This window comes from Oncorhynchus nerka, linkage group LG20, assembly GCF_034236695.1.
Source record: "Oncorhynchus nerka isolate Pitt River linkage group LG20, Oner_Uvic_2.0, whole genome shotgun sequence".
NCBI lineage: Eukaryota > Metazoa > Chordata > Actinopteri > Salmoniformes > Salmonidae > Oncorhynchus > Oncorhynchus nerka.
The window spans coordinates 7,434,196-7,460,183 of NC_088415.1; the positions used below are offsets into that span (position 1 = coordinate 7,434,196).

A 25,988-nucleotide genomic window follows, 5' to 3' on the forward strand; every position below is an offset into this window, starting at 1 on the left:
AGTTATGCATCTGCATAAGGTAAGTCTGAATACCAACTTCTGAGAAGTGCGTAGGAAAGGAATGAATTCCTACGTCGGAATCGGGCCCTTGTGCATAAACACCTTCTTGTCTCTCTCCTCTTGGGTAGTGTCAGACCAGACAGACAGCTCCTCCTGGGAAGTGTCAGACCAGACAGACAGCTCCTCATGGGTAGTGTCAGACAAGAGAGAGACAGACAGCTCCTCCTGAGTAGTGTCAGACCAGTCAGAGACAGCCAGCTCCCCCTGGGTAGTGTCAGACCAGACAGACAGCTCCCCCTGGGGAGTGTCAAACCAGACAGAGACCACACTTTGGCAGAAGCTGCCTGGATGACATTAAAGTTGGAGTCCAAGAGGCTTCTAAACAGCTTCTACCCCGAAGCCATAAGACTCCTGAACATCTAATCAAATGGCTACCCATTTGCTTTGCCCCCCTCCCCCCTCCTTTACACCGCTGCTACTCTCTGTTGTTGTCATCTATGCATAGTCACTTTAATAACTCTACCCCCACACATTGACTTGGTACCGGTACCCCCTGTATATAGTCTCCACATTGACTTGGTACCGGTACCCCCTGTATATAGCCTCCACATTGACTCTGTACCGGTACCCCCTGTATATAGTCTCCACATTGACTCTGTACCGGTACCCCCTGTATATAGTCTCCACATTGACTTGGTACCGGTACCCCCTGTATATAGCCTCCACATGGACTCTGTACCGTAATACCCTGTATATAGCCTCCACATTGACTCTGTACCGGTACCCCCTGTATATATCCTCCACATTGACTCTGTACCGGTACCCCCTGTATATAGCCTCCACATTGACTCTGTACCGGTACCCCCTGTATATAGCCTCCACATTGACTCTGTACCGGTACCCCCCTGTATATAGCCCCCACATTGACTCTGTACTGGTACCCCCCTGTATATAACCTCCACATTGACTCTGTACCGGTACCCCCTGTATATAGCCTCCACATTGACTCTGTACCGGTACCCCCCTGTATATAGCCCCCACATTGACTCTGTACTGGTACCCCCCTGTATATAACCTCCACATTTACTCTGTACCGGTACCCCCTGTATATAGCCTCCACATGGACTCTGTACCGTAATACCCTGTATATAGCCTCCACATTGACTCTGTACCGGTACCCCCTGTATATATCCTCCACTTTGACTCTGTACCGGTACCCCCTGTATATAGCCTCCACATTGACTCTGTACCGGTACCCCCTGTATATAGCCTCCACATTGACTCTGTACCGGTACCCCCTGTATATAGCCTCCACATTGACTCTGTACCGGTACCCCCCTGTATATAGCCCCCACATTGACTCTGTACTGGTACCCCCCTGTATATAACCTCCACATTTACTCTGTACCGGTACCCCCTGTATATAGCCTCCACATTGACTTTGTACCGGTACCCCCTGTATATAGCCTCCACATTGACTCTGTACCGGTACCCCCTGTATATAACCTCCACATTGACTCTGTACCGGTACCACCTGTATATAGCCTCCACATTGACTCTGTACCGGTACCCCCTGTATATAGCCTCCACATTGACTCTGTACCGGTACCCCCTGTATATAACCTCCACATTGACTCTGTACCGGTACCCCCTGTATATAGCCTCCACATTGACTCTGTACCGGTACCCCCTGTATATAACCTCCACATTGACTCTGTACCGGTACCCCCTGTGTATATAGCCTCCACATTGACTCTGTACCGGTACCCCCTGTATATAACCTCCGCATTGACTCTGTACCGGTACCCCCTGTATATAGTCTCCACATTGACTCTGTACCGGTACCCCCTGTATATAGCCTCCACATTGACTCTGTACCGGTACCCCCTGTATATAACCTCCACATTGACTCTGTACAGTAACACCCTGTATATAGCCTCCACATTGACTCTGTACCGGTACCCCCTGTATATAGCCTCCACATTGACTCTGTACCGGTACCCCCTGTATATAGTCTCCACATTGACTCTGTACCGGTACCCCCTGTATATAGCCTCCACATTGACTCTGTACCGGTACCCCCTGTATATAGTCTCGCTATTGTTAATTTACTGCTGCTCTTTAATTGCTTGTTACTTTTATTTCTTATTCTGTTTTTATTTAACTGCATTGTTGGTTAGGGGCTCGTAAGGAAACATTTCCCTGTAAGGTCTACACCTGTTGTATTAGGTGCATGTGACTAATACAATGTGATTTGATTTGAGTACTGTATGATGGTTACTATTTTCTCTCTCTCTCCCTCTCCCTCCACCTCTCCCTCCACCTCTCCCTCCACCTCTCTCTCCCTCTCCCTCCACCTCTCCCTCCACCTCTCTCTCCCTCCACCTCTCTCTCCCTCCACCTCTCCCTCTCCCTCCACCTCTCCCTCCATCTCTCTCTCCCTCCACCTCTCTCTCCCTCTCCCTCCACCTCTCTCTCCCTCCACCTCTCCCTCTCCCTCCACCTCTCTCTCTCCATCCACCTCTCCCTCTCCCTCCACCTCTCCCTCTCCCTCCATCAATAATAGTTCAAGTGATTCTAGCTCTCTAATTGGTAATCCATAATTTACCCGGGGCTGTGATCTGCAAGCAGTCCCTAGCATCCTGTGGCTGTGATCCACAAGCAGTCCCGAGCAACATGTGGCTGTGATCCACAATCGAGAGGGCTTCTATGTTTGTGCCTGCACTTTAGATCCTGTGCTATTTGTGTGCTGGGTATTCTGTATTGTGTGGCCAGCATTACAGGTCTATCACTTCTAATAGTATCAACAAAAACAAAAACAAAAACATTTAATGACAGTCCTGTTGTGAATACTGCTGCAGACAGACAAGACATGCTCTGTCGGTGGTTTTCTGTTCAATCAGTCCTTGATGTTCAACTCCAGGGTCTCTACCTGCTATAAAGTCCTTGATGTTCAACTCCAGGGTCTCTACCTGCTATAAAGTCCTTGATGTTCAACTCCAGGGTCTCTACCTGCTATAAAGTCATTGATGTTCAACTCCAGGGTCTCTACCTGCTATAAAGTCATTGATGTTCAACTCCAGGGTCTCTACCTGCTATAAAGTCCTTGATGTTCAACTCCAGGGTCTCTACCTGCTATAAAGTCCTTGATGTTCAACTCCAGGGTCTCTACCTGCTATAAAGTCATTGATGTTCAACTCCAGGGTCTCTACCTGCTATAAAGTCATTGATGTTCAACTCCAGGGTTTCTACCTGCTATAAAGTCCTTCATGTTCAACTCCAGGGTCTCTACCTGCTATAAAGTCCTTGATGTTCAACTCCAGGGTCTCTACCCGCTATAAAGTCATTGATGTTGAACTCCAGGGTCTCTACCTGCTATAAAGTCCTTGATGTTCAACTCCAGGGTCTCTACCTGCTATAAAGTCCTTGATGTTCAACTCCAGGGTCTCTACCTGCTATAAAGTCCTTGATGTTCAACTCCAGGGTCTCTACCTGCTATAAAGTCATTGATGTTCAACTCCAGGGTCTCTACCTGCTATAAAGTCATTGATGTTCAACTCCAGGGTTTCTACCTGCTATAAAGTCCTTCATGTTCAACTCCAGGGTCTCTACCTGCTATAAAGTCCTTGATGTTCAACTCCAGGGTCTCTACCCGCTATAAAGTCATTGATGTTGAACTCCAGGGTCTCTACCTGCTATAAAGTCCTTGATGTTCAACTCCAGGGTCTCTACCTGCTATAAAGTCCTTGATGTTCAACTCCAGGGTCTCTACCTGCTATAAAGTCCTTGATGTTCAACTCCAGGGTCTCTACCTGCTATAAAGTCATTGATGTTCAACTCCAGGGTCTCTACCTGCTATAAAGTCATTGATGTTCAACTCCAGGGTCTCTACCTGCTATAAAGTCCTTGATGTTCAACTCCAGGGTCTCTACCTGCTATAAAGTCCTTGATGTTCAACTCCAGGGTCTCTACCTGCTATAAAGTCCTTGATGTTCAACTCCAGGGTCTCTACCCGCTATAAAGTCATTGATGTTGAACTCCAGGGTCTCTACCTGCTATAAAGTCCTTGATGTTCAACTCCAGGGTCTCTACCTGCTATAAAGTCCTTGATGTTCAACTCCAGGGTCTCTACCTGCTATAAAGTCCTTGATGTTCAACTCCAGGGTTTCTACCTGCTATAAAGTCCTTCATGTTCAACTCCAGGGTCTCTACCTGCTATAAAGTCCTTGATGTTCAACTCCAGGGTCTCTACCTGCTATAAAGTCCTTGATGTTCAACTCCAGGGTCTCTACCTGCTATAAAGTCCTTGATGTTCAACTCCAGGGTCTCTACCTGCTATAAAGTCATTCATGTTGAACTCCAGGGTCTCTACCTGCTATAAAGTCATTGATGTTCAACTCCAGGGTCTCTACCTGCTATAAAGTCCTTCATGTTCAACTCCAGGGTCTCTACCTGCTATAAAGTCATTGATGTTGAACTCCAGGGTCTCTACCTGCTATAAAGTCATTGATGTTGAACTCCAGGGTCTCTACCTGCTATAAAGTCCTTCATGTTCAACTCCAGGGTCTCTACCTGCTATAAAGTCATTGATGTTGAACTCCAGGGTCTCTACCTGCTATAAAGTCCTTGATGTTCAACTCCAGGGTCTCTACCTGCTATAAAGTCCTTCATGTTCAACTCCAGGGTCTCTACCTGCTATAAAGTCATTCATGTTCAACTCCAGGGTCTCTACCTGCTATAAAGTCATTCATGTTCAACTTCAGGGTCTCTGCCTGCTATAAAGTCATTGATGATCAACTCCAGGGTCTCTACCTGCTATAATGTCATTCATGTTAAACTCCAGGGTCTCTACATGCTATAAAGTCATTCATGTTCAACTCCAGGGTCTCTACCTGCTATAAAGTCATTCATGTTAAACTCCAGGGTCTCTACCTGCTATAAAGTCATTCATGTTAAACTCCAGGGTCTCTACCTGCTGTAAAGTGCTGACGTGGCTGGGACTACAGACTACATAACAACACTATAGAATGTCTCCATAAAGACGACTTTAAAAAGGCTTAGCAGACAGACACAGATATGCTGTTCAGGCACCATCAACAGGTTGACCATAGCTTGTATCAACAGTATAAACCATCAACAGGTTGACCATAGCCTGTATCAACATTAGAATCCATCAACAGGTTGACCATAGCCTGTATCAACAGTATAAACCATCAACAGGTTGACCATAGCCTGTATCAACATTAGAATCCATCAACAGGTTGACCATAGCCTGTATCAACAGTATAAACCATCAACAGGTTGACCATAGCTTGTATCAACATTGGAATCCATCAACAGGTTGACCATAGCCTGTATCAACAGTATAAACCATCAACAGGTTGACCATAGCCTGTATCAACATTAGAATCCATCAACAGGTTGACCATAGCTTGTATCAACAGTATAAACCATCAACATGTTGACCATAGCCTGTATCAACATTAGAATCCATCAACAGGTTGACCATAGCCTGTATCAACATTAGAATCCATCAACAGGTTGACCATAGCTTGTATCAACAGTATAAACCATCAACATGTTGACCATAGCCTGTATCAACATTAGAATTCATCAACAGGTTGACCATAGCCTGTATCAACATTAGAATCCATCAACAGGTTGACCATAGCCTGTATCAACATTAGAATCGAAGCATCTCTGGGCTGGCTGCCAGCAACAGCTTGGATGTATCTCATTCTCAATCTCTTAAAAATCCTCCCTCTCATAATTTTCCCCCCTTCATCTGCACTGTTTGGAAAATGTTTAACCTGGTCAGTTCTTGCAGATCAGTGCGATGAAGGAGAGGATGGAATTTTAGAAAGAGCCACAGTGTGCTCTGTGTGTGTCATCACTGTCTTCATGGAGAGGCAGGAAACACACAGATTATGTCAGGTACTCCTCTGGTGGCCAACAGCGCCACCCTGTGGCTCAAGTCTTCTATTGCAACAACAAAAAAGTTTTGTACACTACAGTATTATAGACTACATTATCCACATAATTATTATTACTACACACTATCATACAAATTTCTCAACCATTTAAATAAAAAGGCTTTTTTTTTTTTACTTTGACAATTCACATAAATAAATGTATTATTAGTGCCATTGATTGATCAGAGTGCTTATCGAAGAACATGATTAGAGGAATGTACAATAACAATTAACCCTACATTTCCCATTGATCCATTTCTGAACAACGGTCAACAGATATCAACATATATAATGGCTTGCGGCACACCTGGGTAGTGTTCAATAGGTCACACCGTAGCAAAACATTTTGCAACGGAAAACTACAATCTGTGCTCACATTTTCAGGTAGTACCTTAGTACACATTCAGGCTGTACCTCCGTTTCAATTGTTTGTTTTTTTAATAGTTGTTTTCACTCTGCTTTTCCTCCCAAATGAACACAACCCGGCTTGATAACAGCTGGTTTCACTCTGCTTTTAAAAATGTTTTCCCTAATGAACACAACCCGGCTTGATAACAGCTGGTTTCACTCTGCTTTTAAAAATGTTTTCCCTAATGAACACAACCCGGCTTGATAACAGCTGGTTTCACTCTGCTTTTAAAAATGTTTTCCCTAATGAACACAACCCGGCTTGATAACAGCTGGTTGACAAAGCGCAACAACATGCCCTCTTATATGTGTGTGTGTATTCCCTCTTGTGTGTGTGTGTGTGTGTGTGCCTTCCTCCATGACATCACAAGAGGATTCATCACCATGGCACTGTGTTGCCGGGGCCGGTTGCCAAAGTGGGTATCATATCTATTTATAACACTAGGGGTCACCTGGACTGGCTGGGGAGCACTACCACACACACACACACACACACACACACACGCTGCCTGATGATCAAACGCTAGCTGCTTGGCTTATCTGCGTTCAGATGAATCACCCCCTGCCTGCCTGAATTGAAATGGAGGCCCTCCTTCTTCGTTTGTACTGAGTGATGTAGGACGAGGACTGACATCAACATTGGTAGTGGCTCTGCTTAGGGCCATGGTTTTGTTTGGATTAGGGGCGATGTGGGAAGGTTGTTTTAGAATAGAATGAAAGTGTGTTTAGGCTCAGAGATGTTCTATGTTATGGGGAGTGGGAGGGGGCTGTACAGCTAGGTGAACGGCAGAGAGAGGGAGGGGGCTGTGTTTTACAGATATGTGAACAGCAGAGAGAGGGGGCTGTGTTTTACAGCTAGGTGAACAGCAGAGAGAGGGGGGTGTGCTTTACAGCTAGGTGAACAGCAGAGAGAGGGGGTGTGTTTTACAGCTAGGTGAACAGCAGAGAGAGGGGGGGTGTTTTACAGCTAGGTGATCAGCAGAGAGAGGGGGCTGTGCTTTACAGCTAGGTGAACAGCAGAGAGAGGGGGGTGTTTTACAGCTAGGTGATCAGCAGAGAGAGGGGGCTGTGCTTTACAGCTAGGTGAACAGCAGAGAGAGGGGGGCTGTGCTTTACAGATATGTGAACAGCAGAGAGAGGGGGCTGTGTTTTACAGATATGTGAACAGCAGAGAGAGGGGGCTGTGTTTTACAGATATGTGAACAGCAGAGAGAGGGGGCTGTGTTTTACAGATATGTGAACAGCAGAGAGAGGGGGCTGTGTTTTACAGATATGTGAACAGCAGAGAGAGGGGGGCTGTGTTTTACAGATATGTGAACAGCAGAGAGAGGGGGCTGTGCTTTACAGATATGTGAACAGCAGAGAGAGGGGGGGCTGTGCTTTACAGATATGTGAACAGCAGAGAGAGGGGGCTGTGTTTTACAGATATGTGAACAGCAGAGAGAGGGGGGCTGTGTTTTACAGCTAGGTGATCAGCAGAGAGAGGGGGCTGTGCTTTACAGATATGTGAACAGCAGAGAGAGGGGGGGTGTGCTTTACAGCTAGGTGAACAGCAGAGAGAGAGGGGGGCTGTGTTTTACAGCTAGGTGAACAGCAGAGAGAGGGGGCTGTGCTTTACAGCTAGGTGAACAGCAGAGAGAGGGGGGCTGTGCTTTAACGAAAAGGTGAACAGCAGAGATAGGGGGGCTGTGCTTTAACGAAAAGGTGAACAGCAGAGATAGGGGGCTGTGTTTTACAGCTAGGTGAACAGCAGAGCGAGAGGGGGGCTGTGCTTTAACGAAAAGGTGAACAGCAGAGAGAGGGGGTGCTGTGCTTTACAGCTAGGTGAACAGCAGAGAGAGAGGGGGTCTGTGCTTTACAGCTAGGTGAACAGCAGAGAGGGGGGCTGTGCTTTACAGCTAGGTGAACAGCAGAGAGGGGGGGTCTGTGCTTTACAGCTAGGTGAACAGCAGAGAGAGGGGGCTGTGCTTTACAGCTAGGTGAACAGCAGAGAGAGGGGGGTCTGTGCTTTACAGCTAGGTGAACAGCAGAGAGAGGGGGGGTCTGTGCTTTACAGCTAGGTGAACAGCAGAGAGAGGGGGGCTGTGCTTTAACAAAAGGTGAACAGCAGAGAGAGGGGGTGCTGTGTTTACAGCTAGGTGAACAGCAGAGAGAGGGGGGTCTGTGCTTTACAGCTAGGTGAACAGCAGAGAGAGGGGGGGGGGGGGGGCTGTGCTTTACGGATATGCTCTTTCTTTCTCTCTCTCTGTCTCTGGATGTGCTGTGTTGGGTTTGATAGATAGGGTGTCTTGTGCTTCAGTCAGTCAGATCGATCATAGTTCGGACTCTGGCGAATGAATATTCTGATAACCCGTCTTGGTCGGTGTCCCGGTACCATATCCAGCAGCGTTGGTCATCTCCTGGGCTCCGCCCGGCCCCAGGTAGGGGCGGTGAGAAGGCATGGGCGAGGGGCTGGGGCTGGGGGTGCCTTTACCGAGGATGAAGCGGGACTCGTTCTCCTCTTCTAGACCAGAGAGGTCCTTGGTCATGCCTTTACGGTAGGAGACGGACAGCTTGTTGGAGCCGTCAGAGAGCAGGTTGAAGTGGCGGGCGATGAAGACGCAGGGGAGAGGAAGCATGGCGGCGATGATGAGGGAGTAGGCCACGCCCAGAGCCCACGGAGGGTAGGAGAGGAACTTCTCCGACGCCTAGCAGAGGGAGAAGGAGAGGGAGGAGAGAGGAGAGGGAGGACGAAGAAGAGGAGAGAGGAGAGGGAGGACGAAGAAGAGGAGAGAGGAGGAGAGTGAAGATTTAGACATTGAGATACAGATTCAGAAAAGCTTTTAGTGTCCCAATATTGGGAAATTGGGTTTGCAACTGCATAAAAACACAAGAAACAAGTGTATATGACCTACAAACACACTATAAACTGATTGGACAGTAAATACAAACACACGGTAAACTGATTGGACAGTAAATACAAACACACGATAAACTGATTGGACAGTAAATACAAACACACGATAAACTGATTGGACAGTAAATATAAACACACGATAAACTGATTGGACAGTAAATACAAACACACGATAAACTGATTGGACAGTAAATACAAACACACGATAAACTGATTGGACAGTAAATACAAACACACGGTAAACTGATTGGACAGTAAATTAAAACACACGATAAACTGATTGGACAGTAAATACAAACATAGATGGAATATACAGTTCCTTCAGATATGTTTCACACCCATTGACGTTTTCCACATTTAGTTGTGTTATAAAGTGGGATTCAAATGGATTTAATTGTAATCTTGGGTAAAAACATCTACACAAAATACTCTGCAATGTTAAAGTGGAAGACAAATTGGATAAGTATTCATCCCACTGAGTCAATACATTTTAGAATCCCCTTTGGCAGCGATTACAGCTGTGAGTCTCTCTGGGTAAGTCTCTAGAGCCCTTCACACCTGGATTGTACAACATTTGTCCATTATTCTTTAGAAAAATCTTCAAGCTCCGTCAAGTTGGTTGTTCATCATTGCTAGAAAACCCTTTTCAAATAGTAACTAGGCCACCCAGGAACATTCAATGTTAGATTGTTAGATGTTACTGCACGGTCGGAACTAGAAGCACAAGCATTTCGCTACACTCACATTAACATCTGCTAACCATGTGTATGCGACCAATACAATTTGATTTGATTTGAATGCCATCTTGTTAACCAACTCCAGTGTAGATTTGGCATTGTGTTTTAGGTTGAAATGTGAATTTGAAAGAAGACTGAATCAGGTTTTCCTCTAGGATTTTGCCTGTGCTTTGCTTTATTCTGTCCTTTTTATTTTGGACTTTTACTCCCTAGTCCTTGCTGATGACAAGCATACTCATAACATGATGCAGCCACCACCACAAATTAAAATATGAAGAGTGGTACTCAGTGATGTGTTGTGTTGGATTTGCCCCAAACATAACGCTTTCTATTCAGGACTAAAAAGTTCATTTTCTTTGCAATATTTTTTTTTAATAGTGCCTTGTTGCAAACATGATGAATATTGTTGCAAACAGGATGAATATTGTTGCAAACAGGATGAATATTGTTGCAAACAGGATGAATATTGTTGCAAACAGGATGAATATTGTTGCAAACAGGATGAATATTGTTGCAAACAGGATGAATATTGTTGCAAACAGGATGAATATTGTTGCAAACAGGATGAATATTGTTGCAAACAGGATGAATATTGTTGCAAACAGGATGCATGTTTTGGTATGTTATTATTCTTACTCTCTGGCAACTAAGTTAGAAAGTGACCGGGTGTGTTGATACACCATCAAAAACCTAATTAATAACTTTACCCTTTTACTGTTCAAAAGCATATCCAGTATCCACTTTTTTTTGTATGTTGTCACACATCTACCAGTCGGGTGCCCTTCTTTGCGAGGCATTGGTTGAATCTGTGCTTGATATTCACTACTCGAATGAGGGACCTTACAGAATAATTGTATTTTTGGGGTATAGAAATGGGGTTAATGATTAAAACATCACGTTAAACACTTTTTATTGAACACAGAATGAGTCCATGCAAATTATTATGTGATTTTACCATTTATTAAGCACATTTTAAATTCTGAACTTATTTAGGTTTGCCATAACAAAGGGGATGAATACTTACTGACTCAAGACATTTCAGCTTTTTACATTTTTAAAAATTAATTTAGAAACAATTTTACAAAGCGAATTAAAAAGGGTGTGAATACTTCTAAAGACATTTTATATAAAGTGAAGCAGTCCGTGACGAGGAAGATGAGGGTGAGTTAACCATTGACCAAGAGGAGATCATTTTAAAGGGAAAGTAAATGCATGTGTGAAAACAAAAGATGCTTCAAAGAGAACCATGCCATACAAAACCCATCCGGGCTCGAAGGACCATGAAAAAGATTGCCACTTTTGTAGTCATTGGACTAAGAGTGAGATTCCGGTTAGGTGGAATGGGATGGATTAGCACAAATGCGTTAGAGCTAAACTGGTGTAACAAAGGTAAAGATTCACTGACCAGTTCCTCCACCCAGGCATTGTACCCAGCAGGACTGACGGACATCTCTATCACAGTGGCAACGATGAGCACGGTGAGACAGGCAGGAGATACATACTTCCACATATAGAAATAGAAAGAGTAAGGTCTGAAACCCAACATGTCCTCTAGGTCCTGCATGAACCTGAGAGAGAGAGAGAGAGAGAGAGAGAGAGAGAGAGAGAGAGAGAGAATGGATGGATGGATGGAAGGAAGGAAGGAAGGAAGGAAGAAGATTAAGGTGGGGATGAACAAAAGAGAATTTTGAACACAATCAATTTTACAAAGCTATTTCTCCTAGGCACTGCTGTAAGGTAATATGTACGTTCCTTGTGTCATGTTACGCATCCAGTACCTCTTGGTGCCGTAGATCCAGGCCACAGATATATTCTCCAGCATAACCACCACAGTGAGAGGCAGGCCAGCTGAGTAGTCATCAAACATGGTCACAAAGTAGTTCCCTGAGCGCTGGACGAACAGCAGGCCACAGAAGAACGCTACAATGCAACAACCAACTGAGAAGGAAGGATGAGGAAACATTAATAATAATACCTACAGACCACAGAAGAAGACTACGATGCAACTGCCTACTGAGAGAGGAGGACTAGAGAAAGAAAGACGTCAGGCTGTTTATATGACTACATTTCGGATGCTTACCAATTCAAAGTAAGGCATACAACATATAGTCTCTTTCAACAGCCATTGGCTGACCTTTGACTTCTGACTGATAAAGAATCATCCAACCAACCAATAGAAGCCTTACCACAGAGGAACTCCTTGCGGATCTTGGGGAAGGCGTCCAGTACAGGTGTGGTGATCCCTGTCATGGTGCCGATCATGGACCCCAGCCCCAGGTTAATCAGCATGAAGAAGAACATGACAGACCAGAAGGGAGAGGCAGGGAAGTGGGTCATGGCCTCAGTGAAGGCGATGAAGGCCAGGCCTGTTCCCTGCACTGCCTAGAGAAAGAGAGAGGGAGGGAAAGAGATGAGGAAAGAGAGATGTTTTATCCATGTGTCCTCACTATATTTCACTTCATATAATGAGACAGCATTTCGCTACACTCGCATTAACATCTGCTAACCATGTGTATGTGACAAATAAAATTAGATTTGATTTTGGACTGTTTTCCATCTAAAAGTGGTTGTAGATGATGTTGGAAGTGCTTTGGGTGTTGATAAGAGTATGAAATCTCTACTTTATAGGCTAGTTCCCCAGACCGAAAGCAGGACTAGAAAAATCAGGACTCTAGATTTACATCAAAGGCCACAAAAATATATATACACTGCTCAAAAAAATTAAGGGAACACTAAAATAACACATCCCAGATCTGAATGAATGAAATATTTTTATTAAATACTTTTTTCTTTACATAGTTGAATGTGCTGACAACAAAATCACACAAAAATTATCAATGGAAATCAAATTTATCAACCCATGGAGGTCTGGATTTGGAGTCACACTCAAAATTAAAGTGGAAAACCACACTACAGGCTGATCCAACTTTGATGTAATGTCCTTAAAACAAGTCAAAATGAGGCTCAGTAGTGTGTGTGGCTTCCACTTGCCTGTATGACCTCCCTACAACGCCTGGGCATGCTCCTGATGAGGTGGCGGATGGTCTCCTGAGGGATCTCCTCCCAGACCTGGACTAAAGCATCCGCCAACTCCTGGACAGTCTGTGGCGTTGGTGGATGGAGCGAGACATGATGTCCCAGATGTGCTCAATTGGATTCAGGTCTGGGGAACGGGCGGGCCAGTCCATAGCATCAATGCCTTCCTCTTGCAGGAACTGCTGACACACTCCAGCCACATGAGGTCTAGCATTGTCTTGCATTAGGAGGAACCCAGGGCCAACCGCACCAGCATATGGTCTCACAAGGGGTCTGAGGATCTCATCTCGGTACCTAATGGTAGTCAGGCTACCTCTGGCGAGCACATGGAGGGCTGTGCGGCCCCCCAAAGAAATGCCACCCCACACCATGACTGACCCACCGCCAAACCGGTCATGCTGGAGGATGTTGCAGGCAGCAGAACGTTCTCCACGGCGTCTCCAGACTGTCACGTCTGTCACATGTGCTCAGTGTGAACCTGCTTTCATCTGTGAAGAGCACAGGGCGCCAGTGGCGAATTTGCCAATCTTGGTGTTCTCTGGCATATGCCAAACGTCCTGCACGGTGGTGGGCTGTAAGCACAACCCCCACCTGTGGACGTCGGGCGCTCATACCACCCTCATGGAGTCTGTTTCTGACCGTTTGAGGAGACACATGCACATTTGTGGCCTGCTGGAGGTCATTTTGCCTGCTGGAGGTCACTGGCTCTGGCAGTGCTCCACCTGCTCCTCCTTGCACAAAGGCGGAGGTAGCGGTCCTGCTGCTGGGTTGTTGCCCTCCTACGGCCTTCTCCACGTCTCCTGATGTACTGGCCTGTCTCCTGGTAGCGCCTCCATGCTCTGGACACTACGCTGACAGACACAGCAAACCTTCTTGCCACAGCTCGCATTGATCTGCCATCCTGGATGAGCTGCACTACCTGAGCTACTTGTGTGGGTTGTAGACTCCGTCTCATGCTACCACTAGAGTGAAAGCACCGCAAGCATTCAAAAGTGACCAAAACATCAGCCAGGAAGCATAGGAACTGAGAAGTGGTCTGTAATCACCACCTGCAGAACCACTCCTTTATTGGGGGTGTCTTGCTAATTGCCTATAATTTCCACCTGTTGTCTATTCCATTTGCACAACAGCATGTGAAATGTATTGTCAATCAGTGTTGCTTCCTAAGTGGACAGTTTGATTTCACAGAAGTGTGATTGACTTGTAGTTACATTGTGTTGTTTAAGTGTTCCCTTTATTTTTTGGAGCAGTGTATTTCTTGTGAAAATGTAAAAAAATAAAATAATACACCTCTAAACCAAATCAGACCAACATACCTGGTGGAGTTCGTCCTCCAGTATACAGGGGTCCAGTCCCAACATACCTGGTGGAGTTCGTCCTCCAGTATACAGGGGTCCAGTCCCAACATACCTGGTGGAGTTCGTCCTCCAGTATACGGGGTCCAGTCCCAACATACCTGGTGGAGTTCGTCCTCCAGTATACGGGGTCCAGTCCCAACATACCTGGTGGAGTTCGTCCTCCAGTATACGGGGTCCAGTCCCAACATACCTGGTGGAGTTCGTCCTCCAGTATACGGGGTCCAGTCCCAACATACCTGGTGGAGTTCGTCCTCCAGTATACGGGGTCCAGTCCCAACATACCTGGTGGAGTTCGTCCTCCAGTATACGGGGTCCAGTCCCAACATACCTGGTGGAGTTCATCCTCCAGTATACGGGGTCCAGTCCCAACATACCTGGTGGAGTTCATCCTCCAGTATACGGGGTCCAGTCCCAACATACCTTGTTGAGTTTGACCTCCAGTATACAGGGATCCAGACTCAATATACCTTGTTGATTTCATCCTCCAGTATACAGGGGTCCAGACCCAACATACCTTGTTGAGTTCATCCTCCCGTATATACAGGGGTCCAGACCCAACATACCTTGTTGATTTCGTCCTCCAGTATACGGGGTCCAGACCCAACATACCTTGTTGAGTTCGTCCTCCAGTATACAGGGGTCCAGACCCAACATACCTTGTTGAGTTCATCCTCCAGTATACAGGGGTCCAGACCCAACATACCTTGTTGATTTCGTCCTCCAGTATACGGGGTCCAGACCCAACATACCTTGTTGAGTTCGTCCTCCAGTATACAAGGGTCCAGTCCAAGCTGACTGAAGCTGTCCTCCCTGACAGTCTTGATCACTCCATACATCTCCTGATAGTCCACAGCTGACAGGTGAGAGAAGTTGACATGGGGAGGGATCAGATCATGGCTCAACACACCTGTGTTCAGGTAACCTAGGATCTTCTCACCATTCCTGTAGAAAGGAGGAGAACGGAGAGGAGGAAAGTGTTAGTGTTAATTGTGAGATAGTGATTTCATCTATCTGCATTCATAGTAACAGGTAGGAAAGACCGAGTGGGTAGGGATAGTGCTGAAAAAGATTGACTCTATTTTACAATGACAATAGATGGTTGGTTAAGCTATTTGAGCTTGACAAAATTAGTAGAGTTTGGCGCTTGAGGGTGACTGCACTTGAAGAAAGTTCTTGAAATGTTCTGTATTGATTGACCTTCATGTCTTAAAGTAATGATGGACTGTCGTTTCTCTGCTTATTTGAGCTGTTCTTGCCATACTATGGACTTGTCTTTCACCAAATAGGGCTATCTTCTGTATACCACCGCTACCTTGTCAAAACACAACTGATTTGCTCAAACACATTAAGAAGGAAAGACATTTGACAAATTAACTTTTAACAAGGCACACCTGTTAATTGAAATGCATTCCAGGTGACTACCCCATGAAGCTGGTTGAGAGAATGCCAAGAGTGTGCAAAGCTGTCATCAAGGCAACGGGTGGCTACTTTGAAGAATCTCAAATATAAAATATATTTAAATTTGTTTAACACTTTTTTGGTTACTACATGATTCCATATGTGTTATTTCATAGTTTTGAAGTCTTCACTGTTATTCTACAATGTAGAAATAAAGAAAAAAACGTTGAATGAGTAGGTGTTCTAAAACTTTTGACCGGTAGTGTATATATACACAGTTGAAGTTGGAAGTTTACATACACTTAGGTTGGAGTCGTTAAAACTCCTTTTTCAACCACTCCACTAATTTCTTGTTAACAAACTATAGTTTTGGCAAGTCGGTTAAGACATCTACTTTGTGTACGACACGAGTCATTTTACATGTTTACAGACAGATTATTTCATTTATAATTCACTGTATCACAATTCCAGTGTGTCAGAAGTTTACATACACTAAGTTGACTGTCCCTATAAAAAGCTTGGAAAATTTCTAGAAAATGATGTCATGGCTTTAGAAGCTTCTGATAGGCTAATTGACATCATTTGAGTCAATTGGAGGTGTACCTGTGGATGTATTTCAAGGGCTACCTTCAAACTCAGTGCCTCTTTGCTTGACATCATGGGAAAATCAAAATAAATCAGCCAAGACCTCAGGAAAAAAAATTGTAGACCTCCACAAGTCTGGTTCATCCTTGTGAGCAATTTCCAAATGCCTGAAGATACCACGTTCATCTGTACAAACAATAGTACGCAAGTATAAACACAATGGGACCACGCAGCCGTCACACCGCTCAGGAGGGAGACACGTTCTGTCTCCTAGAGATGAATGTACTTTGCTGCAAAAAGTGCAAATGAATCAGGTACAAAAGTATCTATATCCACAGTAAAACGAGTCCTATATCGACATAACCTGAAAGGCCGATAAGCAAGGAAGAAGCCTCTGCTCCAAAACCGCCATAAAGAAGTCAGTCTGGCTTGCAACTGCACATGGGGTCAAAGATTGTACTTTTTGGAGAAATGTCCTCTGGTTTGATGAAACAAAAATAGAACTGTTTGGCCATAATGACCATCGTTATGTTTGCAAGGTGAAGAACACCATCCCAACCGTGCAGCACTAGGGAGGCAGCATCATGTTGTGGGGGTGCTTTGCTGCAGGAGGAACAGGTGCACTTCACAGATGGCATCATAAGGGATGGAAATTATGTGGATATATTGAAGCAACATCTCAAGACATCACTCAGGAAGGTAAAGCTTGGTCGCAAATGGGTCTTCCAAATGGACAATGATCCCAAGCACACTTCCAAAGTTGACAACAAAGTCAAGGTATTGGAGTGGCCATCACAAAACCCTGACCTCAATCATATAGAACATTTGTGGACAGAACTGATAAAGTGTGTGCGAGCAAGGAGGCCTACAAACCTGACTCAGTTACACCAGCTCTGTCAGGAGGAATGGGATAAAATTCAACCAAGTTATTGTGGGTAGCTTGTGGAAGGCTCCCCAAAACATTTGACCCAAGTTCTACAATTTAAAGGCAATGCTACCAAATACTAATTGAACTTCTGACCCACTGGGAATGTGATGGAAAAAAAGCTGAAATAAATAATTCTCTCTACTATTATTCTGACATTACACATTCTTAAAATAAAGTGGTGATCCTAACTGACCTAAAACAAGGAATTTTACTAGGATTAAATGTCAGGAATTGTGAAAAACTGACTTTAAATGTATTTGACTAAGGTGTATGTAAACCTCCGACTTCAACTGTATATTTATATATATATATATAATTTATAAGTCAAAAAATGGATGTAGCAACTACAGATTGCCCCTTTAAGTTTATCAAACGTGTACAAGTTTGAGCATGTGTCCATTAGGCCTTTTTATCAGCATGAATTAGATTGAGCAATGGAAGCTCCACTTTTATCCCATAGGCTGGGATCCACACTATGCAGCTGTTATCCCATAGGCTGGGATATGCACTATGCAGCTGTTATCCCATAGGCTGGGATCCACACTATGCAGCTGTTATCCCATAGGCTGGGATCTGCACTATGCAGCTGTTATCCCATAGGCTGGGATCCACACTATGCAGCTGTTATCCCATAGGCTGGGATCCACACTATGCAGCTGTTATCCCATAGGCTGGGATCCACACTATGCAGCTGTTATCCCATAGGCTGGGATCCACACTATGCAGCTGTTATCCCATAGGCTGGGATCTGCACTATGCAGCTGTTATCCCATAGGCTGGGATATGCACTATGCAGCTGTTATTCTATAGGCTGGGATCCACACTATGCAGCTGTTATCCCATAGGCTGGGATCCACACTATGCAGCTGTTATCCCATAGGCTGGGATCTGCACTATGCAGCTGTTAACCCATAGGCTGGGATATGCACTATGCAGCTGTTATTCTATAGGCTGGGATCCACACTATGCAGCTGTTATCCCATAGGCTGGGATCTGCACTATGCAGCTGTTATCCCATAGGCTGGGATCCACACTATGCAGCTGTTATCCCATAGGCTGGGATCTGCACTATGCAGCTGTTATCCCATAGGCTGGGATCCACACTATGCAGCTGTTATCCCATAGGCTGGGATCCACACTATGCAGCTGTTATCCCATAGGCTGGGATCTGCACTATGCAGCTGTTATCCCATAGGCTGGGATCTGCACTATGCAGCTGTTATCCCATAGGCTGGGATCTGCACTATGCAGCTGTTATCCCATAGGCTGGGATCTGCACTATGCAGCTGTTATCCCATAGGCTGGGATCCACACTATGCAGCTGTTAACCCATAGGCTGGGATCCACACTATGCAGCTGTTATCCCATAGGCTGGGATCCACACTATGCAGCTGTTATCCCATAGGCTGGGATCTGCACTATGCAGCTGTTATCCCATAGGCTGGGATCTGCACTATGCAGCTGTTATCCCATAGGCTGGGATATGCACTATGCAGCTGTTATTCTATAGGCTGGGATCTGCACTATGCAGCTGTTATCCCATAGGCTGGGATCTGCACTATGCAGCTGTTATCCCATAGGCTGGGATCCACACTATGCAGCTGTTATCCCATAGGCTGGGATCCGTACTATGCAGCTGTTATCCCATAGGCTGGGATATGCACTATGCAGCTGTTATTCTATAGGCTGGGATATGCACTATGCAGCTGTTATCCCATAGGCTGGGATCCACACTATGCAGCTGTTATCCCATAGGCTGGGATCTGCACTATGCAGCTGTTATTCTATAGGCTGGGATATGCACTATGCAGCTGTTATCCCATAGGCTGGGATCTGCACTATGCAGCTGTTATCCCATAGGCTGGGATATGCACTATGCAGCTGTTATTCTATAGGCTGGGATCTGCACTATGCAGCTGTTATCCCATAGGCTGGGATCTGCACTATGCAGCTGTTATCCCATAGGCTGGGATCCACACTATGCAGCTGTTATCCCATAGGCTGGGATCCGTACTATGCAGCTGTTATCCCATAGGCTGGGATCTGCACTATGCAGCTGTTATCCCATAGGCTGGGATCTGTACTATGCAGCTGTTATCCCATAGGCTGGGATCTGCACTATGCAGCTGTTATCCCATAGGCTGGGATCTGCACTATGCAGCTGTTATCCCATAGGCTGGGATCTGCACTATGCAGCTGTTATCCCATAGGCTGGGATCCACACTATGCAGCTGTTATCCTATAGGCTGGGATCTGCACTATGCAGCTGTTATCCCATAGGCTGGGATCTGCACTATGCAGCTGTTATCCCATAGGCTGGGATCTGCACTATGCAGCTGTCACAAGAGAGCATTTTTCACTGGCTGTCCACTGGTTTCAAAAACAATGATTGATAGGCAGCTTAAACTTCTTGAATTCAACCATTATTGGGTTTAAATACACATTTAGATTTGTGAACAGCCATCCATAACAACCACAATGCATAAGGCTCAAATAGCTAAACGAGAGAGCAGCAGTGTGATTCACATCAATGCGCTATGGAGATATCAATAATAAGTGATATCCGTATCGCCGTAGACTACATCACTGCTGTCATTCTTAACTTCAAGCATTTATTCAAATTGTATAATCTTTGGTTGCCGACAGCAGTCGCACCATTGGAAGACATAGCATGGACTGTAGCCTACAAAAGCCTATTCCTGCTCTTTTCCCGCGATCCATCAAACACATTTGGTGTGTCATCATAGTGGTCTCTGACACCATAGTGGTCTCTGACATCATAGTGGTCTCTGACATCATAGTGGTCTCTGACATCATAGTGGTCTCTGACATCATAGTGGTCTCTGACTTGTGGTCAAACTCGCGCAGGTGGAACAAACTTAAACTTGTTCTTTTTTTCAATGCTGATTTGAATGTCATTGAGAAAACAGAGAAGGGTCAAAGATTTTTTTTCCCAAACATCCTTTCTGAATTTAAAAGTAATCCTCGAAGTAATCATCTAGTTTTTCAAAAGTATCTGTAATCTGATTAGAATATTTTTGCTGGTAACATAACGGATTACAGTTACCGTTTTTTTGTTGTTGTAATCCCTTACATGTAACAGATGACATGTAATAAATTACTCCCCAACCCTGCCCAAAAAACACATCATATTAAGTGAATATTCAAGAGGAACGACTGCTTATACAGTAGATTAACTCTAGAAGACAGCACAAACATATCTGGGATAAGATGTACTCACTCCACAACACATTTCTCGTTCATGATGTTGGCCTTGAAACCCAGCACGGCGAACACCACCAGCGTAGCCAGGATGGAGGTGATGAAGTTGATGATAGAGACCAACGCTGCGTCAAAGTGACAGTTGTTGTCCCGCTTGTTGTAGCTGGAGAAGGCTATGACCCCTCCGAACCCCAGGCCCAGAGCGAAGAACACCTGGGTGGCTGCCTCCCTCCATACCTGGGGCTCCAGCATCTTCTCCAACTGGGGTTAGAGGTCAGAGGTAACTATGTAATGTTCCACACAATCATGGCCTGTCCTTTTGCACTTAACAAGAGGAGTAAGACATTATCTAGTGCGAGTACCTAAGTCAGCCATTGGAGGGAGACAACAACCACGATTTCACACTTTCAGTCTGACGTCACTCTAAGGATCCAGACATCCAGCACAGAGGCATTGAACACGTGAATTATGGTTGAGTGTCATTCAAAGAAAATATTTCACTAAAACACTCCTCTATCTAGCTATCTAAGAGTGAGGATCAACGTTCCTATCCCTGCAAAGAATGGGATGCAAGAGGAATAAAAGACTGCAGGACAAACACAGCCCTGAGACTAGAGTTTCCCTACATAGAATCCAGACAGACAAACAGACAGTGCCCTGAGACTAGTTTCCCTACATAGAATCCAGTCCAGACAGACAAACAGACAGTGCCCTGAGACTAGTTTCCCTACATAGAATCCAGTCCAGACAGACAAACAGACAGTGCCCTGAGACTAGAGTTTCCCTACATAGAATCCAGTCCAGACAGACAAACAGACACTGCCCTGTGACTCTAACTGCCATATAAGGAAACCTTTCTCTCCTCTCAGAATGTGATGCTCTGTACCAATGCTCTCTAGTCTGAGTGTGATGACAGCCACTCTCTAGTCTGAGTGTGATGACAGCCACTCTCTAGTCTGAGTGTGATGACAGCCACTCTGTAGTCTGAGTGTGATGACAGCCACTCTCAAGTCTGAGTGTGATGACAGCCACTCTGTAGTCTTGAGTGTGATGACAGCCGGTCTCTAGTCTGAGTGTGATGACAGCCAGAGATAGTGCTGTGTTGAATATTGGATGGCTGTGTTGGATATCGGATGGCTGTGTTGGATATCAGATGGCTGTGTTGGATATCAGATGGCTGTGTTGGATGCCGAATGGCTGTGTTGGATATCGGATGGCTGTGTTGTATATCAGATGGCTGTGTTGGATATCGGATGGCTGTGTTGGATGGCTGTGTTGGATATCAGATGGCTGTGTTGGATATCGGATGGCTGTGTTGGATGTCGGATGGCTGTGTGGGATGTCGGATGGCTGTGTGGGATGTCGGATGGCTGTGTTGGATATTGGATGGCTGTGTTGGATGGCTGTGTGAGATGTCGGATGGCTGTGTTGGATGGCCGTGTTGGATGGCTGTGTTGGATGTTGCATGGCTGTGTTGGATATCGGATGGCTGTGTTGGATATCAGATGGCTGTGTTGGATGGCTGTGTTGGATGGCTGTGTGGGATGGCTGTGTTGGATGTTGCATGGCTGTGTTGGATATCGGATGGCTGTGTTGGATATCAGATGGCTGTGTTGGATGGCTGTGTTGGATGTTGCATGGCTGTGTTGGATATCGGATGGCTGTGTTGGATATCAGATGGCTGTGTTGGACTGCTGTGTTGGATGGCTGTGTTGGATGGCTGTGTGGAATATCGGATGGCTGTGTTGGATATTGGATGGCTGTGTTGGATATTGGATGGCTGTGTTGGATGGCTGTGTGGGATGGCTGTGTTGGATATCAGATGGCTGTGTTGGATATCAGATGGCTGTGTTGGATGTTGGATGGCTGTGTTGGATGTCGGATGGCTGTGTTGGATATCAGATGGCTGTGTTGGATATCGGATGGCTGTGTTGGATGGCTGTGTTGGATGTTGCATGGCTGTGTTGAATATCGGATGGCTGTGTTGGATATCAGATGGCTGTGTTGGACTGCTGTGTTGGATGGCTGTGTTGGATGGCTGTGTGGAATATCGGATGGCTGTGTTGGATGTCGGATGGCTGTGTTGGATATCAGATGGCTGTGTTGGATATCGGATGGCTGTGTTGGATGGCTGTGTTGGATATCAGATGGCTGTGTTGGATATCAGATGGCTGTGTTGGACTGCTGTGTTGGATGGCTGTGTTGGATGGCTGTGTGGAATTTCGGATGGCTGTGTTGGATGTCGGATGGCTGTGTTGGATATCAGATGGCTGTGTTGGATATCGGATGGCTGTGTTGGATGTTGGATGGCTGTGTTGGATATCAGATGGCTGTGTTGGATGGCTGTGTTGGATGTTGCATGGCCGTGTTGAATATCGGATGGCTGTGTTGGATGTTGGATGGCTGTGTTGGATATCAGATGGCTGTGTTGGATGGCTGTGTTGGATGTTGCATGGCTGTGTTGAATATCGGATGGCTGTGTTGGATATCAGATGGCTGTGTTGGACTGATGTGTTGGATGGCTGTGTTGGATGGCTGTGTGGAATATCGGATGGCTGTGTTGGATATTGGATGGCTGTGTTGGATATTGGATGGCTGTGTTGGATATTGGATGGCTGTGTTGGATGGCTGTGTGGGATGGCTGTGTTGGATATCAGATGGCTGTGTTGGATATCAGATGGCTATGTTGGATGTTGGATGGCTGTGTTGGATGTCGGATGGCTGTGTTGGATATCAGATGGCTGTGTTGGATATCAGATGGCTGTGTTGGATATCAGATGGCTGTGTTGGATATCAGATGGCTGTGTTGGATGTTGGATGGCTGTGTTGGATGATGGATGGCTGTGTTAGATGGCTGTGTTAGATATCAGATGGCTGTGTTGGATATCAGATGGCTGTGTGGGATGTCGGATGGCTGTGTTGGATGTTATGTGTTGGATATCGGATGGCTGTGTTGGATATCAGATGGCTGTGTTGGATGTTGGATGGCTGTGTTGGATGATGGATGGCTGTGTTAGATGGCTGTGTTAGATATCAGATGGCTGTGTGGGATGTCGGATGGCTGTGTTGGATGTTATGTGTTGGATATCGGATGGCTGTGTTGGATATCAGATGGCTGTGTTGGATATCGGATGGTTGTGTTGGATATCAGATGGCTGTGTTGGATATCAGATGGCTGTGTTGGATGTTGGATGGCTGTGTTGGATATTGGATGGCTGTGTTGGATATCGGATGGCTGTGTTGGATATCAGATGGCTGTGTTGGATATCAGATGGCTGTGTTGGATGTTGGATGGCTGTGTTGGATGTTGGATGGCTGTGTTGGATGGCTGTGTTGGATGTTAGATGGCTGTGTTGGATGTTGGATGGCTGTGTTGGATGGCTTTGTTGGATGGCTGTGTTGGATGTTGGATGTTGGATGGCTGTGTTGGATGTTGGATGGCTGTGTTGGATGTTAGATGGCTGTGTTGGATGTTAGATGGCTGTGCTGGAATTTGGATGGCTGTGTTGGATGTCGGATGGCTGTGTTGGATATCAGATGGCTGTGTTGGATATCAGATGGCTGTGTTGGATATCAGATGGCTGTGTTGGATATCAGATGGCTGTGTTGGATGTTGGATGGCTGTGTTGGTTGATGGATGGCTGTGTTGGATGGCTGTGTTGGATGTTAGATGGCTGTGTTGGATGTTGGATGGCTGTGTTGGATGGCTTTGTTGGATGGCTGTGTTGGATATTGGATGTTGGATGGCTGTGTTGGATATCGGATGGCTGTGTTGAATATTGGATGGCTGTGTTGGATATCGGATGGCTGTGTTGGATATCAGATGGCTGTGTTGGATATCAGATGGCTGTGTTGGATGTTGGATGGCTGTGTTGGATGTTGGATGGCTGTGTTGGATGGCTGTGTTGGATGTAAGATGGCTGTGTTGGATGTTGGATGGCTGTGTTGGATGGCTTTGTTGGATGGCTGTGTTGGATATTGGATGTTGGATGGCTGTGTTGGATGTTGGATGGCTGTGTTGGATGTTAGATGGCTGTGTTGGATGTTAGATGGCTGTGTTGGAATTTGGATGGCTGTGTTGGATGTCGGATGGCTGTGTTGGATATCAGATGGCTGTGTTGGATATCAGATGGCTGTGTTTGATATCAGATGGCTGTGTTGGATGTTGGATGGCTGTGTTGGATGATGGATGGCTGTGTTGGATGGCTGTGTTGGATATCAGATGGCTGTGTTGGATATCGGATGGTTGTGTTGGATATCAGATGGCTGTGTTGGATGTTGGATGGCTGTGTTGGATGTTGGATGTTAGATGGCTGTGTTGGATGTTAGATGGCTGTGTTGGATGTTGGATGGCTGTGTTGGATGTTAGATGGCTGTGTTGAATGTTGGATGGCTGTGTTGGATGTTAGATGGCTGTGTTGGATGGCTGTGTTGGATATCAGATGGCTGTGTTGGATATCGGATGGTTGTGTTGGATATCAGATGGCTGTGTTGGATGTTGGATGGCTGTGTTGGATGTTGGATGTTAGATGGCTGTGTTGGATGTTAGATGGCTGTGTTGGATGTTGGATGGCTGTGTTGGATGTTAGATGGCTGTGTTGAATGTTGGATGGCTGTGTTGGATGTTAGATGGCTGTGTTGGATGTTGGATGGCTGTGTTGGATGTTGGATGGCTGTGTTGGATGTTAGATGGCTGTGTTGGAAGTTAGATGGCTGTGTTGAATGTTGGATGGCTGTGTTGTACCTTCGGATACACAACATGCAGGTGAGTTGAATCTGTGGAGCTGTAATTCTCAGTACCACAGATAAAGGATGGTGTGTGTGTGTGTTTACCTTTAGTGTTGTGAGTGTGAATGTGTGTGAATGTGTGTGTCGGTGTGTGTGTGTGAATGTGTGTGTCGGTGTGTGTGTGTGTACATTTGGTGTGTGTGTGTGTACATTTGGTGTGTGTGTGTGTGTACCTTTGGTGTGTGTGTGTGTGTACCTTTGGTGTGTGTGTGTGTGTACATTTGGTGTGTGTGTGTGTGTACCTTTGGTGTGTGTGTGTGTGTACCTTTGGTGTGTGTGTGTGTGTACCTTTGGTGTGTGTGTGTGTGTACCTTTGGTGTGTGTGTGTGTGTACATTTGGTGTGTGTGTGTGTGTACATTTGGTGTGTGTGTGTGTGTACCTTTGTGTGTGTGTGTGTGTGTACCTTTGGTGTGTGTGTGTGTGTACCTTTGGTGTGTGTGTGTGTACCTTTGGTGTGTGTGTGTGTGTACCTTTGGTGTGTGTGTGTGTGTACCTTTGGTGTGTGTGTGTGTGTGTACCTTTGGTGTGTGTGTGTGTGTACATTTGGTGTGTGTGTGTGTGTACCTTTGGTGTGTGTGTGTGTGTGTGTGTACCTTTGGGGTGTGTGTGTGTGTGTGTGTGTACATTTGGTGTGTGTGTGTGTGTACCTTTGGTGTGTG

General features: G+C 45.7%; 1 protein-coding gene across 1 annotated transcript in view; it reads right to left on the reverse strand.

Moving 5' to 3' along the window:
• Nucleotides 1–8,575: 8,575 nt before the first annotated feature.
• Nucleotides 8,576–25,988, reverse strand: part of slc6a17 (solute carrier family 6 member 17) — a 44,813-nt gene continuing 27,400 nt past the window's right edge. Inside the window, exons 6-11 of the mRNA XM_029646535.2 lie at nucleotides 20,560–20,801; nucleotides 15,157–15,349; nucleotides 12,200–12,395; nucleotides 11,792–11,951; nucleotides 11,419–11,581; nucleotides 8,576–9,067 (exon numbers count right to left, since the gene is read on the reverse strand). Of these exons, the coding sequence (XP_029502395.1) occupies nucleotides 8,693–9,067; nucleotides 11,419–11,581; nucleotides 11,792–11,951; nucleotides 12,200–12,395; nucleotides 15,157–15,349; nucleotides 20,560–20,801 (1,329 nt within the window). The 3' untranslated portion in view covers nucleotides 8,576–8,692. The remainder of the gene's footprint in view (nucleotides 9,068–11,418; nucleotides 11,582–11,791; nucleotides 11,952–12,199; nucleotides 12,396–15,156; nucleotides 15,350–20,559; nucleotides 20,802–25,988) is intronic.